Below are 16,715 nucleotides of genomic sequence, written 5' to 3'. Positions count from 1 at the left end.
ACCCTTGGTCTGAGTTGTGTGTGTCTCGAATGCCACACTGAACAGAAGGCCAGCTTTCCAGATCGCCTGTGATGGAACAGAAGGACTTTCCTCAGCCTGACCTCCAGGCTGACAGAGACCAGAAGGTATCTCTCATAATATGACAGAGCTCTGTGTTTGGAAAGCATTGCGTTAGTCTAGGATAAGGTAGACTCTGCGACAGAAATAAATCCCAAAGTGCTAGTGATTTAGTGTAATAAAAGTTCATTTCTTGCTCATGTAGAATCCATTGTGGGAGCCCACGCTGGTTGGAGACAGTGTGTGTGTGTGTGTGTGTGTGTGTAGATGCTTCAGTTGACACCATGAATGGGAACTCAGGTGCCAGACCTCTGAGGGAAGAAGCCTCCAGATGAATCCTGCTCCTAACATTGTATTTACTTATTTATTTATTGGCCACACGCACAGCATGCACAAGTTCCTGGGCCAGGGATTGAACCCATGCCACAGCTGTAACTAGAGCCATAGCAATGACAACACCAGATCCTTAACTCACTGACTGCTCTTAACATTTTGTCACCTCCAGCTAGTCACATCTTCTTCGCTAAAGCCCAGACGGCATGGAGAGAGAGGTAAGTGGTCCTTGTCTGAAGTCTTCTCCATGGCTCCACACCTGAACCTGTTAAAGTGATTGAGGTTTGTGGGGAGGCTGTTTCTGCACTGAGAGAGAACCTCGGCATCCACACTGGATTTGCATACGCTGCAGGGTTTACCTTCCCATCACTCAACAAATATTTACTGAGCACATACTAGGAACCAGATGCTACTCTGGACATACATCAGTGAACAGGTAAAGCCTCATGTTCCATAGGAAAAATAGTTGCTGGTTTTTCCAAATAATCATTTTAAGTATGTTTTCCTAGGAACAAAAGTAATATTTGCTTATTCTATGAAATTTGAGAAATATACAAAGTTTTTAGAAAATAGAAAAAAAAATCCAGCAGAAAATGATCATCACCATGCAGTAATAATGCGTGATTACTCGCTTTTGTATTATCTTTTTTTTTTTTTTTTTGTCTTTTTTCTGTCTTTTTGTTGTTGTTGTTGTTGCTATTTCTTGGGCCGCTCCCGCGGCACATGGAGGTTCCCAGACTAGGGGTCACATCGGAGCTGTAGCCACCGGCCTACGCCAGAGCCACAGCAACGCAGGATCCGAGCCGTTTCTGCAACCTACACCACAGCTCACAGCAACGCGGGATCGTTAACCCACTGAGCAAGGGCAGGGACCGAACCCGCAACCTCATGGTTCCTAGTCGGATTCGTTAACCACTGCGCCACGACGGGAACTCCTCGCTTTTGTATTATCTTACACACACACACACACACACCCACACACATGTATATGTGTGTGTCCATTATGTATTCAATTTTATGTCATTTTTTCCCGTTTAGAGTGCATTGCAAACTCTTAATCCCTATTTGGGCTGCTTATAACAAAATACCTGAGCCAGGGTGACTTATAAATAACAGAAATTTCTTTCTCACAGCTCTGGAAGCTGGGAAATTCAAGGTCAGTATACCTGCAGACTGACGGTCTGCTAAGAACACAGTTCCTGATTCACAGATGGCATCTTTTTGTCGTGCCTTCACATACGGGAAGGTGCAAGGGAGCTCTCTTGGGGCCTCTTTATAAAGGCACTAATCCCATCCATGAGAGCTCCACCCTCATGACCTAATCACCTCCCAAAGACCCTCACCTCCTAATACCTTCACCTTGGGGGATTAGGATTTCAACTTTTGAATTTTGAAGTGACACAAACCTTCAGACCGTAGCACAAACTTATTCCCACATCATGAAAATATGATATTTAATGGCTGCATATGGTTCCATCCTGTAGCAATACCAACTATTTAACCACGCCGCAACCATTTCACATTTCAGTTGATTCCAGTGTTTCACTGTGATAAGCAACGCCTTGAAGAACCATCTTGTACATGAGTCTTTGGCTTCATCGCCGATTAGTTGTTTAGAATATAATCAGAGAAGTGGGATTACCAGTTCAAAGGGTATGCAAATGCTCATGTTCTTGATAAATATTGCCAGGTTGCTTTCCAGAGTGTTAGCACCAATTTACATTTTCACCTGTATTTTGTGAGATGCCTTCTCCTGCCAATAGTCAGTATTAGAGTGTTTCTAATCTTTGCCAATTTGTTACATTAAAGAATGGTATTTCATTTTAAGACTGGTTCACTTCCTAGGTTGCTCAGTAATTATTGGGATTTGCTTAAACCTGAGTTTTAATCCCAGGTCTGGCACCTTCTAACAAGATACATAACCTCTCTAAGCATCAATTTTCTTTCCATCAAATGTTGATAGTTATTCGGACTTTTTGGGATACTGTGTGGATTAAATGTGTTCAGGTTTATAACTGTTTTAACGTTCTGTTTAACGTTCTGCCTGTCACAGAACGAATAAATGGTAGTTATTATCATGGACATGACAATTCAAAAATTATCAACACATGAATAGTTTCAGCCTTTTTTCTTCCCTCTGTGTTTTAATGAAGAGTCTCATTTCGCTCAACTGTATTTCTTTCCCTTCTCCTCTGAAGGGGGGCTGCCTTTCTTTGGGGCTTTTGTGAATTAGAATTAGTAGGAATGAGAGGGGAAAAAAAGCACAAAGAGACACGCTGACCAGGGACAGACCACCCAATACCCAGTGGCTAATAATGCACCTGGATCTGGTAGTGGCTACAAGTAGCCCTGGTGGTGGCAGGGCTCAGCTGGGTGGTTCTGCTTTAGGTTGTGGCTTAGTTCCGGGCTGTGAAGGGGTTCAGGTCTGCCCCACCTGTGCTTGACCTGGGGCCTGTATGGAATGAGGAGAAAATAGCCCAGGGTGTGTTCTCATGTGAGATCACCAGAGAAACGAGGTCATCATGCCAAAACCCACAGGCAAATTTAAGGCCTGTGCACCTGTTATACCTGTTAGTATCCTACTGGCCAAAGCAAGTCATGTGGCCCAGGCCAACATCAGCGGGCGGGAAGTCTCCTTCCCCACAATAGGGGGAAGGGAGTGACTGTGTTCTGAACAAATGATCATAACGAGGAGTTCCAGGAAATTTCAGGAAGAGGGTGCTCGACTGTGTGGTGTAAGGAAACTGGGAGAAAAGAAAAGTGGTCACGAGACATGTTGGATATGGGTGAGATTTTGCAGATCAGAATCCTTTTAATTTCTCAAAGTCTCTGGTCAGGAACTTGTAAATTACCTTTTGTCTGTCTGGACTGGGCTTTATCAAATGGTACTTGCCCTCGGGACTGAGAGTGTGTGATGTCTTGCCTGGTGCCACATAGTGGAAACAATTACCTTCAGAGCTTTTCCTCTTTGCATGTCTTAGAACTTTCAAGCATTTTCTGATGGTTCTGTTTCTTTTTCTCCCGCTAGTGGAAGAGTATGGATAGTGACTCCCTAATTGTAATTACCAAGCGAGGCACAACATCTCCACAGGATGTGTGTCAGCCGCCCCATTGCCATCTCTTTGAGAAAAGAGACATCAAGTTTGAGAAAACTTGGACTCTCCCTGAGGGCTGAGAATGAGAGCAACCAACTGGGTCTCAATCATGGCTCAGAAGCTCCAAAGTCAATCACAGAACCTTCCAATGAAATCAAATTGATAGCGAGCACAGGGCGTGACTCTGGTGAGATAGAGCCAGAAGAGGTTTCCTGAGAGAACTGTGTCCTGCTAGCCGCCGTCATTGTCTGTGTAAAAAGCTTCCCCTCGCCTCCCTGGAGACCGTTTACTTGGAACGTGACAGGTTCTCAATGTCCTGGTCTCTGGGTTTGCTTAGTTCTGCAAACGGCTGCACATCACATGCATATCATTACCCCACATTCCCAGCAGGATGGAGGGGCTTGTTAATAGATTCGTCCTGAATTTTATTTCTCACTTACTCTGACACTAAGTAGACATGGCTGTATCAGCTCTGCTTCGTTCTCTAAATGTTATCTGTCTATAACTTTACCCAAAACATTTTTGCTTTGTTTCCAAGAAAGCAATGTTTCTGACCTCTTTAAAAGAAAAAATCCACGCCTTGGAGTTCCCATCGTGGCTCAGTGGTTAACGAATCGGACTAGGAACCATGAGGTTGCAGGTTCGATCCCTGGCCTTGCTCAGTGGGTTAAGGATTCAGTATTACCATGAGCTGTGGTGTAGGTCGAAGATGCGGCTTGGATCTGGCGTTGCTGTGGCTGTGGCATAGGCCAATGTCTACAGCTCTGATTAGACCCCTAGCCTGGGAACCTCCATATGCCACAGGTATGGCCCTAGAAAAGGCAAAAAAAAAAAAAAAAAAAAAAAAAAAAAAAAATCCACACCCAGAAGAATCATAAGCAGTGTAAAGAATTACACTAAATAATTGGTCCTCAGCCTTCCTAGAGCAGTGGCTTAGGGCATCAGTAGTCTCAATATCATTGGGCTTCTGCTGGAATAATGAGCAGCATGTGTACTTTTAAATGTATAGTATATTTGAGTATTGGGAGCAGGGAATTTGTGTAGTTCTGTCTTCTTAAGTCATTAGAAGACATTTTAAAGAGTTTTCTTTAAATCTATGGCCAGATTGGCTATCTCCCTGTTTCCATAAAAAGAAGGGAGTGTGAAGATAAAATCTCTGCTTTCTCCCTCCCCAAATGGTGGCTTTTTTTTTTTTTTTTTTTTTCTTTTTGGCTTTTCTGGAGTCCTGTTGAAGGCAGTACTTTCACGAGTTTAAATGCTCTGACTCAGGAGTTGGATAAGGCAGGTTTGCATCCTAGCTCTGTGACCTTTCATAAGCGACTTGAGCTTTCCTGTGTCTCAGTTTCTTCTTCTGAAAATGAGGAAGAGACTAGACTCTAACTGTGGAATGTCAGCTACCTGCCATTTCGGAAGCTTCCTCACTTGGCCCCCGTGGCATGTGGGCCATGGCTATAGCTGGCAGCCTCCCACACCCTCCGGCCGGGTCCCACCTCCAGCATCGCCGAGTCCCTCAGCTTTGCTTGTTCAGGGACTTTTCCAAAATGGAAGACCTGGAAAGCTCAGAGGGTTAACGCTCACCAGTGGGATGGGAGTCCATTCTCTGATCCAGAGGGTGCGGTGTGGTCTTCACGGTCCCAGAGGGCACACACTAGGATTGAGCCTCAGCTGCTCATGGCGTTCACCAAATGCACCACGTACTGACTTCTGTCCCCTGTCCTTCCTCCATCTACACCCCCTTGCTGCTGCTTCCTGGTGTCCCCTCCCACTAAACTGCCTGGTCTAAGTCCTTATCGCAAGCTCTACTCAGGGGAATCTCAACTAGGAAAACTCTCAGTAAATATTTGCTCTTATTATTTTTATGCAAAAGCTTTTCCATTCCTGGGCAGACTAGTTTTGGAACTCAAATTCAGGATACACGTTGAAACTTTTTTTTTTTTTCTCATTTGAAATTTTATTTAAATCGAAAAATGTACAAACTGATCAATGCCGCCTCATCCTCCAGTTGCACCTTTAGCAAATCCTTTGAAATCAGACTGCTTCCCCAGTATTGGAACCTGCACTTCTCTTCCTTTCTTGCCGCTTGGGGAGGAGCTGGGCAGCCGGGGTGACGTGGGGTTGGGGGGGGCGCTCAGGGGACTCAGTGTCTTCGTGCCAACGGTGGGCTGTCTGTATTGGCATGTGCTGCCTGGATCTCAGCCCTGGTGGTCGAGGTTGCCGTCAGGTTCTCCAGACTCTTTCACCCAAGCCCTTTTTGATCCCCGACACCACCATTGGCAGGACAACTGAGTGGGATGAAGATTCTAGCCAGTGACCATAGAATTTTTTTTTTTCTCCTATCAGGGCAAAGCCAACTGGCCTGCAACAGTATCGACCTCCACTTTGGCTTCATTGGCTCAGTGCTGAGGATTTAAGCCAACTGGCCTACGTGGACAGCTTCTAGCATTACCACGGCCTGATCTTTCCCCTTTGGAAATTTTCATTGTAATTATCCTGGCGTTTCGCCATGATCAGCCTCATGGCTATGTGGCAGGGAGCTGAACCTTGCGGGTGGGTTGGCGCAGTTCTTCGGATGGGTTCGTGTGGGCAAAAGTCCTCCTTCTAGTTCTCTTTTAAATTCAATCCCTCTCTGGCTTGGCCATGAGGGCACAGGCATTGCCAAGGTGATTTTATTATGTGTATCCTGGAGTATGTTGCCTTTTGAGTTTGTAGTTCTGTTTCCTGGAATTATTGCTTCTGGTAGGATTAGGGTTGATTTCTGGCTCTTTGTTGTTGTTTCAGCTGAAATGTTTTATTCCTTCACTTTGCCATTTCATGAAGTTGAGTGAGGACAGCCATCAGCTCTGGGAAGGTCATTTTAGAGGGTGTTCCTGCTCTAAGCTTCTCCTCCTGGCTGCTTGTGGTGAGGTGCGAGACCAGAGGCAAGTTGCAGCTCCGAGGCTCATTGACTGTGGAATTGTGGGCTTCTGCCTTGGCTTCTCTGAGTCTCTGTTTCCTCAGCTGCAAGGTGGAAATAAAGATAGGCCAAAAGAGAGTTGTGTAAATCAAAGTAGAAAGCCATCTAAGGTATTCGTTCATCTAGTAAATATCAAAGGAAGTCTTACCAGAATGCCCAGCCTTTGGGAGCTGTGGTTTGGTGCGGAAAATGACACATGAATGGGCAGCCATAGTACAGACTCATAAATCCTACAAACAGGAATAAATACAAGGTGTTACAGGAGCACATGGGAATGAGGCTTAACTTAGTCTTGAGGGCTCATAGAGAGCTTCTTAGAAGAAGCATAGGAAGATTAAGTTATTCATGGTAATATTAGTTATGATTAGTTGGGTGCTTACTATGTGCTGGATAGTAATGCTGGGCACTACCTCAGTGAGATATCAATACCTCAATTAGATATCACAATAGCGCCTATCTTATAGGGGTCTTAACTTCCCTTTCATAGTCAAAGAAACCAGGAGTTCCTGTTGTGGCGCAGTGGAAATGAATCCCACTAGAAACCATGAGGTCGTGGGTTCGATCCCTGGCCTTGCTCAGTGGGTTAAGGATCTGGTGTTGCTGTGAGCTGTGATGTAGGTCACAGATGAGGCTTGGATCTAGCGTTGCTGTGACTGTGGTGTAGGCCAGCAGCTGTAGCTCCCTTCGACCCCTAGCCTAGAACCTCCATATGCCGCAGGTGCGGCCCTAAAAGAAAAAGACAAAAAGACAAAAAAAAAAAAAAAAGAAAGAAAAAGAAACCAACTCAGAAAGGTTAAGTAACTTGCCCAAGGACATACAGCTAAGTGGTGCGTCAGACTTTGACTTAAATTTGATTCTAGGAGTTCCCGTCATGGCTCAGTGGTTAACGAATCCGACTAGGAACCATAAGGTTGTGGGTTTGATCCCTGGCCTTGCTCAGTGGGTTGAAGATCCTGCGTTGCTGTGAGCTGTGGTGTAGGTTGCAGACGTGGCTCGGATCCTGTGTTGCTGTGGCTCTGGGGTAGGCCAGTGGCTACAACTCCGATTCGACCCCTAGCCTGGGACCTCCATGTGTTGCGGGAGCAGTCCAAGAAATGGCAAAAAGACAAAAAAAAAAAAAGAAAAAAATTTGATTCTAGAACCCTTGCTTTCAAACACTATGCAAATCTGCTCATGTATGACCCTACTTAAAACTGACCGTTTTGACTTCCTATTGCTCAAAAGATAATGACTAAATGCCTTAACATGCCCCAAATCTGCTGTCCATTTTGGTCTCTCTTTACACCCCCTACCCCATGATGGTCAGCCTCAGGGCAGCTCATGAAGAATATACTCCGTTGAGAAGTCTGAACTTGTCCTGTGGACAGTAGGGAGCCATGGAGGTTTTAAGCAGATTGAGTAGCAGAGAGGCAAGACCTGGGAAGGCCAGTTAGAAGAGGGTTGAAGCAACTCCGGCAGAGGTGCTCGGGCATCTGAAAGGAGGGAGGGGTAGGAAGGAAGGGTGAATGTGATTCAAGAGACATTAAGAAAGTTTGAAGCTACAAATGTTGGTGACTGATCGTGTTGGGAAGTGAAAGAAAGTGAGGACTCTAGATTTATCACCGGATTTCTGGCTTGAACGACAAGGTGGAGGGTGCTAGATAGTTTTAAAGAGCTGTGATCAATGCCTAACAGAAGCGCACACTACTGATAATTCTACCGGGTTTTCATTACGTGCATACTGAAGGGTCCTGAAAACTGTCAGAAATTTCCCTTCCCTGTCCCTTTTGTTCCTTCCCTTCCACCGTGGGTGTAGGAATTTACTAAAAACTGCAAAAAGCAAAACAAAACCCAATGACAACAAAAACCCCTCTTCTCTACCCCCTGCCCAGAGCTGAACTACAAACCCACAGGGCATCAGCCATGGATTAGACAATCAAACAATGCCCGAATTTAGGCTTTTAAACATTAAAATCAATCAAGCCCAAGGAATCTAACTTGAAATGAAGAGGTGTTTATAAGTAGGCTGAGGTGCTCTGAGGAAAACAACTTAATTATTAAAGCAGAGTTTTCACGGTGCAGGAAAAATGTTCCAATAATGTCAGATTAAACATGTAAATCTATTTACCTTCCAGATGCTTTTTTTGAGTGCTCATATTAGTGTCTCCTGCTTACCTGTTGGCCTAGGAAAGAGGGTTTGTTGCTTAGGGGAGGGCATCAGACCCAGTCCTGCTGGAAACACGTTCTCGTGTTTGTCCCTGAGTGAGTATCTCCTATCACTTTCAGGGTGTTTGTTAATTACTGTATAAATTCCCTTACTGAAAATGGAGAACTTATTCAGTGTTGAAAATGGAGAACTTATTCAGAACTCAAGCATCAAATGGTCACAGTGTTTTAAAAAGCCGGTTTCTTCTTTATTTACCCCCTCCCTTCTTCTGGATCCTCTGGTGCATTGAAATTATGACATTAAAGTCACCTTTATTTCAGTTGACTTGGATGACTAGAATATAAGTTTAAGAAGGGTTGGAGGCAGAATTACTCAGGTGGAGAAACTGGGAGGAAAAAATTCTTAAGGCAGTGATCTTCAAGTGGATTTGCATTCGGCAATGGCACAAGGAAATCTGATGGGTCCTGTGTTCCTTCACCAAGTAAAATATCATCTGTATCAGTGGCCTTCAAAAGAAATATGTTGTGGCCCCCAAAGGCAGGTTGACATATGAAATTTCAAATTTTCCACATTAAAAAAACAGAAAGAAACCAGTGGAGTTAATTTTAATGTTTTTATTTAAACCTATATATCTGAATACTGTATTTCAGCGTATGGTCAGTGTACATATTATTGAGATTTTCACATTATTTTTTTTGGTACCGTCCTTGAAATCCAGTTGGGTTTTAAACTCAGCGTCTATCAGAATAGCCACATTCCAAGCACTTATGTAACACGCGTAGCTAGAGGCTACTCTATTGCACACTGCACATCTAAACAATTCAGTGAAAGTTTTCCCTCTAGAATTGATAGACCAAGAGGAGGTTTATGCATTTAATGAATCTACTTTTTCCCCCCTTTCCAACTGAGAAAGAAAAAAAAATGTGCCTGTGATGAAAACGGGCTACATGGCCCTATTGATAAATTTCGGGTTAAATTCTTTTTTCATATAATTGTTCCTTGGTTCCAGGACTGGTCACAAATGAAAAATAACCTTTTTAAGGGTGTAGACAACTTCATTCAAGAGGCAGTAAAACTGAGGCATTAAAATAAATAACAATCTGCATGTTTTTTAAAAACGAGGGGTACACTTTTCATCCTTTCAGATGGCACAAATTTTTCATTAATAAATGTCAGCAGATCTCTCTTCCTCAAGCTAGTGACTATATTAAACATGAATTATAAGAACTCTCTTGGTTCCCAGCAGTATTTTTCTGTAGATTAGTCTGACAATTTAAAAATATATCTGTACGTTTGGCAGCTCTGGGATGACTTTAATTTCTAGCCCAGAGAACTCTCACACTCAGCATTTTTTAGGGGTGGGGACTATTATAATTAGATACATCCAGAAAAGTTTTCTGGGAGTTGAATTGTATTACATAATAAATCACTCTCTATTTGATGTGCTGAGCATCTTTATCTTTACTTTTCTAGCCCCAAACCCAGAGAGCCCATTATCTTTCAAGCTGCAAATGCATGCTGAGTTTTATGGATCGGGAGTTGTTTCTGGCATAGAAGGCAGTGAGGTTCAGCATGGTAGTGTGGGAATCCTCTGAAATTAAAAGGATCTGGCTTCACATCTTAGTTCATGGGTTATTTCGGGACAGTCACTTAAATTCTCTGCACCTCAGGTTCCCCATCTGTGCAAAAGGGATCATAATATGTAACTCAGACGATTGTGAAGACAAGTGGATCATAACTGTACAATGTCTGATACAGACACCTGAATGCTGATAATTCTCTCCTATGGCCTTCCTCAGGCTAACTGGGTGAGATTCAATGGCATTGAAGGTTTACAGATTCAGTGTCTCCAGCAAGGTTTTTGTATCAGTCATCTATTACTGTGTAACAGTTACCTCAAAGCTTAGTGACTTCACAACAAACATATAATTGTCCAGTTTTTCTCGGTCAGGAATCTGGGCAGAGTTAGCTGGGTTCCTCTGTCTTAAGGCCTCTCATGAAGTTGCAATCAAACAGTCAGTCAGGGGCTGTGGTCTCATCTGAAGGTTTGACTGGGAGAAGATTGGCTTCCAAGTCCAGTCATGGAGTTGTTGTCAGGCTTCAGTTCTTTGTGGGCTCTTGGATTGAGGGCCTTAAGTCTTCATTAGCTGTGGCTGGAGGCCTTTATTGTTCCTTGGTACTGGAGTCTTTCCATAGTGCACTTTACAAACTGGCAGCTGGCAAAGGAGAGAGAGAGAGAATCACACCACACACACACACACACACACACACACCACACACACGGGGGGGGGGCGGGGGACAGGAGCCTGAGTGTTACTAGAACCTACTTTTGGAAGTCACATCCATAACTTGTACTGTATTCTTTTTGTTAGAATTGAGTCACTGGGTCCAGCAACACTCAAGGAAGAGGATAACTTAAGAATGTGAATTCCAGGGGAGTTCCTGTTGTGGCGCAGCAGAAACAAATCTGACTAGGAACCATGAGGTTTTGGGTTTGATCCCTGGCCTTGCTCAGTGGGTTGAGGATCTGGCATTGCCGTGAGCTGTGGCGTAGGCTGGCAGCTGTAGCTCCAATTGGACTCCTAGCCTGGGAACCTCCATATGCTGTGGGTGTGGCCCTAAAAAGACAAAAGACAAAAAAAAAAAAAAATCCAGGAAGTGGGATCTTTGGGGATCATCTCAGAGGTTGCTTAGTGTAGACTTCTGCAGCTTTAACCTTCATGTTTCCTAGTATTACTACCCCGCCACATGTAGGTTCTAAGTTGGTAACATAGTAAGAGGTGAATGAATCAGGGCTGTGAATCAGAGACTCTGCTGAATGTTTCACATAGCCTTTACGCACCGGACATTGTATTACATGTCCATGCGATGTGTGTCTGCCTCCCCAGGTAGATTGTCAGCTCTATGAGGACAGGGAAATGTTTGCTCACTGCAGCAGGTCCAGACTCTGGAACAGTGTTTGACACAGTTCCCTCTCAATAGCTGTCAAATAAGTAAAGGGCTCAGTGAGTCCTCTTGCTTCATGCAATAACCCCAGGAGGTGGGTCCAATTGTTGTGCCATTTCACAGAACACTGACACTTGAAGGTAAAGTGACTTTCCCAGTCTCACTGCTCAAGTAAGCAGTGGGACCCAGGAGCCCAGGTGTATGAGCCATCTCAAAGCCTGTCCCTCAGTTACCTGCTTTGTGGACTCCTGATAACCTGTGAGTGGTAGACAGTGCACGCGCGTGCATGCATGTGTGTGTGTGTGTGTGTGTGTGTGTGTGTGTGTGCTGGGCATCGTGCACTTCCGGGAGGAGTGTAGTCATCTTCTTCCACTAGGCAGCCTCTCAGTAGGCAGATTTCAGCATCCACTAGAGTTTGCAGTGGAACAAGACTTTCCTGGCTGTATCCTCAAGTAATTTCTGTTTTCTTCACATACCAAAGAATGAAAATCAGACAAATGAAAGGGAGAACATAGGGCAGGGAGTATGGAGCCCTTGTGAAGCTATGAGCCACAGAAGTGACTGGGGGTTGGAGGGGGCAGATATTTTCCATTAGCTCTCTGCCTGAATTTTAGGAAGCTAATGCTTACTTGGTTTTAGCAAACTTTTTTTTTTTTCCTTTGCTTTTTAGGGCTGTACTGCAGGACATGGAGGTTCCCAGGCTAGGATTGAATTGGAGCTGCAGCTGCCAGCCTACGCACAGTCCCAGCAACGCAGGATTTGAGCCTCATCTGTAATCCACACCACAAATCACGGCAACGCTGCATCCTTAACCCACTGAGCAAGGTCAGGGATCGAACCTGCATCCTCATGGATACTAGCCAGATTTGTTTCTGCTGCGCCACAATGGGAACTCCTCAGCAAACCTTCTGTGAGGAAGTTTCTCTCAGTCTTTTTAGTGTCCCTGACTCTTCTCCCTCCTGTTAGTTCCGCATGCGTTCTTACACTTCTTTCAGTTAAAACTTTTTTTTTTTTTTAATTTGAAAGTTGCTTATGTGCTTTGGAAAAATGGTAATGATGGAGTTCCCGTTGTCGCTCAGTGGTTAATGAACCCAACTAGTGTCCATGAGGATGAGGCTCGATCCCTGACCTCGCTCAATGGGTTAAGGATCTGGTGTTGCTGTGAGCTGTTGTGTAGGTCTCAGAGGCAGCTCGGACCTGTTGTTGCTGTGATGCAGGCCGGTGGCTACAGCTCCGATTTGTAGTTCCTGTAATATGGGAACCTCCATAGGCTGCAAGTGTGGCCCTAAAAAGACCAAAAAAAAAAAATGGTAATGGCAGTAATGAAAAAAATAAACTGTGATAGCAATAAAACTAACATTTGAGTGCTTACTCTGTACCCCGCAAAATTCCTAGTGTTTTCCAAGTATTAAGTAATTTAAAAGGTCTTCTGGAACCATTAGGTCAATCCTATGGATGACTTTAAAGGCTGTTTATCTACTGTTGTTCAGGGAATCACCCTGAAAGTTAGTGGCTTAAAACAACAATAAACATTTATTATCACTGACAGTTTCTGTAGATCAGGAATCTGGGAGTGGCTGGGTGGTTCCAGCTCAGGATTTCTCACGAAAACGAGTGGGATATTGGCCCAGGCACAGTCATGTGAGGGCTTGATTGGAGGGCTTCCAAGATGGCTCATTCCAATGGCTGGCAAGCTGGCAGGAAGCTCCTCTCCAAGTGGGCTTATCCACAGGGCTGCTTGCGGGGCCTCACTTCATGGTAGCTGGTTTTGCCCAGAGCAGGGGCTCAAAGAGAGCAAGAAAGAAACCACTGTGCCTTTATGAGCTGCCTTAGAAGTTACCCACTGTCACTTCCACAGTATCCATTGGTCACACACATTGGCTGGCCCCACTCAGTGTGGGAGGTGACTCCACAAAGCATGGATACCAGAAACCAGGATCTTTGAGTGTCATCTTGAAGACTGGCTGCCACAGCAGTATTGTAGTATGATCATTGCATGAACCACAACTGCATCTACCTTTCCACAGTGTGCGAGGTACTGTGCCAAAGACTACATACAGTATCTCATTGAATTCTGATGGCACCGCTAAGATCCAGCTGCTCTTATTATCCTCGTTTTATAGATAAGGAAACTAAGGCTCAGAGAGGCTAATAACTTGCTCAAAGTCACAGAACTAGTATGTGGCAAGTAAAAAGAGAATGGGAGCACATCCAAGAAGGAGCTGAGCTAAGATCTAGCTGGCTCTATTTTCATCTGTGATGCTGGAGCTGCTTGAGGAGCAAATGAGGAAAAGTGTGGGAAGGACAGAGCATTAGATCACAGAGAGATACAACTCTTTCTTCCCTGCGTCAGCCCTGTTAAGCCATGTTTGAAGCATACATCCAGGGTCAGAGTGTCTTGCTTTTGGTAAATAACAGACATAAAGCATTCTGGTTTGGGTTTTATTAAAGCAACTGTAGAGATTTGGGGCTGGCTCCTTGAGAGCTGGACAATTAGCACTGAAACTTATCACATTTTCTAGAAACTGAGTGTCCTGTGATTTTGATAGAATTTTAAAGAAATAGAAAAGAGAGGAGTGATAAAGTATAAAGAATAGTTTTACCGGAGTTCTTGTCGTGGCTCAGTGGTTAACAAATCTGACTAGGAACCATGAGGTTGCGGGTTCGATCCCTGACCTTGCTCAGGAGGTTAAGGATCCGGTGTTGCTGTTATTGTGAGCTGTGGTGTAGGTTGCAGACGTGGCTTGGATCTAACACTGCTGTGGCTCTGGCGTAGGCTGGTGGCTACAGCTGCGATTAGACCCCTAGCCTGGGAACCTCCATATGCCACAGGAACGGACTTAGAAAAGGCAAAAAGACAAAAAAAAAAAAAAAAAAAAAAAAAAAAAAAAGAATAGTTTTACCTCCTGCCCAGCTTATATGGCAAGGAGGTTGGGAGTGATTTAATACAAGTGTAAAAACAACCATTGAATGTAAAGAGGGCTTTACATCGTCGGAATTATTTCAAAGACATTAATGTATTTAAAAGAAGTGTGTGTGTGTGTGTGTGGTGTGTGTGTGTGTGAGAGAGAGAGAGGAGAGGAGGGAGGGAGGGAGGGAGGGAGGGAGAGAGAGAGCGAGGCAGAGAGAGCCAGAGAGAGCCAGAGAGAGAGAAAGCAAGCCAGGTACACTAAATCATTCCCAGAGTTGAAGTTTACGTGCCCAAAGGAACACAAGAATACAAGAACAGATGGCACTGGGTCAGGTTCATTGTCCTTCTGTATTCCTAATGTTTGGAGGCAAATGAGCAACTGTAGGTGAAGTTGTTTGCCTTCTTGTGTATCATTATCAGAGGCCAGGAGCCTCACTCCAACATGCTTCCTGGGAAAATGCACATACCCACATACACCTGAAATTTGCATTAAAATTTTAGGGGCTTTAAAACTCCCTGAAGCCATGGATGGTCTCCTTAGTGTTTGTGGCCTAGTGTTCATGGAACCCTGGATAGAACCCCCAGATGCTAAGTCCTTTGGAGATTTATGTTTTCCATACTTGACAAATTACTTTGTATTATGGACTTGCTGAACTACCTCAAATCACATTTTCTCATTATCTTGAATCATCCTTGGTATTTTTAAATTTTGACCTGATCCACTTTAGCCTTCATGTTTCCAGACTAGAGCAGATAATTAAAAAGCAAATGTGTGGACTCTCAGTATCCTCCCGGTTGTGTCCAGTGCATCCCAAATCTGATGCAGGCATGCCCTCCCCAACCCCCCTTCACCTGCTGTCTTAGCACCATATCCTCTTCGCTCCCTCAAACGGGTACACTCTATATACAGTAAAATTCACTTATTTTACGTGTGGGTTTTAGGGGTGCAGTTCTATAAAATTTGACAAATGCATAAAGTTGTGTAACCACCACCATAATCAAGATGCACAAATGTCCCACGGGTCCAGAAAGTTCTCTTGCACCCCTTTGCACTCATCCCCTGCCCCCAGGCCCAGACCCTGATAACTGCTGATCTGATTTTGGTGCTTCACCCCTTATATCTTATAAATGCAGTCACACAGAATGGATCCTTGGAGGCTAGGTTCTTTCTCTTCACATGCTTCTGAGATGCATTCATGTTGTTGCATTAAATGGTAGAATGCAATTTGTTCATCCATGCCTCTGTTGATGATGTCAACATTTCCAGTTTTTGGAGATTACCTGCATGAAGTTTTTTTGCCCCCCCCCCCCGGGGGGGGAAGGCCTGGAGAGTGGAGCATGAAAAGTGTCATATTCTTCCTCCATTGAAATCCTTTAAGTATTGTCACCAGTGCTGTCTTGGACCCCCAACTTGGAGCAGCTGTTCCTTTTGCATTTGGGCTTCTGCTTTCGTATTTACTTTTCTTCTCTGCAAAGTGGGGCCCAAACGTTCCCCTGATCTAGGTAGACAATATCCAGAGGAAAAAACAGGGCAACGCTGTGTGCCTTGAAAGTGTTAGCTTCCCTATCCCAAGTACTGGTTTTAAAATCACTTAAAACCTTGTTAGAAAAATCTCCCCAAGCCTACTGAGTCAGAGCCAGCAACATAAGATCCTGATGCGTTGGATGCCTATGAAAGTTTGAGAAGCACTTGGTCATATGCCACTCTCCCTACTAAAAATAAAATATATATATTTTCTCATAACGTTTGGCCCTTTCTTCTTTTTCTTTCCCTCTCTGGAGTAAAATCATTCTGTAGTTAAGAAAAGAACTCAAGTTTGGATCTGAGGAGATGGTGAGCGCGGCATCCTCGGAGGATGGAGGAGCAAAAGGGGGAAGAAAAAGAGAAAGAAGGCAAGAACAGAGATCCTCGCCGCCAGAGCCGGACCCTCCGCGGCCCCCTCGGAGGCCTCTTGGAGCCGGGACACCCGGGGTGCGACGCGGACGCGGCGCGCAGCAGGGACTCTTGCAAAACTTCGCTGAGCTGGGCCAGGATGGCCCGGCCGAGGAGGGCGGGGCGGGCAGGAGGAGGGACAGCGGGGGGCGGGGCCGGCGCGGCGAGGGGCGGGGTCAGCGCCGAGGCCGTGGGGGCAGCTACGGCGCCGGGCAGCGGGAGCGGCGTCCGCGCCATGTGGCTGCTGGGGCCGCTGTGCCTGCTGCTGAGCAGCGCCGCGGGTGAGTCGGGGGGCGTCCGGCGAACTTTCTGCGGGGTGCGGGGTGCGGCGGCCGGGCTGA

The 16,715-nt window shown here is 45.0% G+C and overlaps 1 protein-coding gene across 4 annotated transcripts in view; it reads left to right on the top strand.

Annotated features, from left to right (window-relative positions):
* The window catches only part of LDLRAD3 (low density lipoprotein receptor class A domain containing 3), a 279,936-nt gene continuing 263,321 nt past the window's right edge, over positions 101–16,715 (top strand). For 2 of the 4 annotated variants that reach the window (XM_021083192.1, XM_021083186.1), the window contains exon 1: positions 16,550–16,655. In XM_021083192.1, coding sequence (XP_020938851.1) covers positions 16,610–16,655 — 46 coding nt within the window. In that variant the 5' untranslated portion in view covers positions 16,550–16,609. Of the gene's footprint in view, positions 126–16,540; positions 16,656–16,715 lie in introns of those variants that run through there. The other 2 variants (XM_021083187.1, XM_021083185.1) reach the window with 2 other exon arrangements.

Source organism: Sus scrofa, chromosome 2 (genome assembly GCF_000003025.6).
Source record: "Sus scrofa isolate TJ Tabasco breed Duroc chromosome 2, Sscrofa11.1, whole genome shotgun sequence".
Classification (NCBI taxonomy): domain Eukaryota; kingdom Metazoa; phylum Chordata; class Mammalia; order Artiodactyla; family Suidae; genus Sus; species Sus scrofa.
This window is presented reverse-complemented; position numbering and strand designations above follow the sequence as displayed.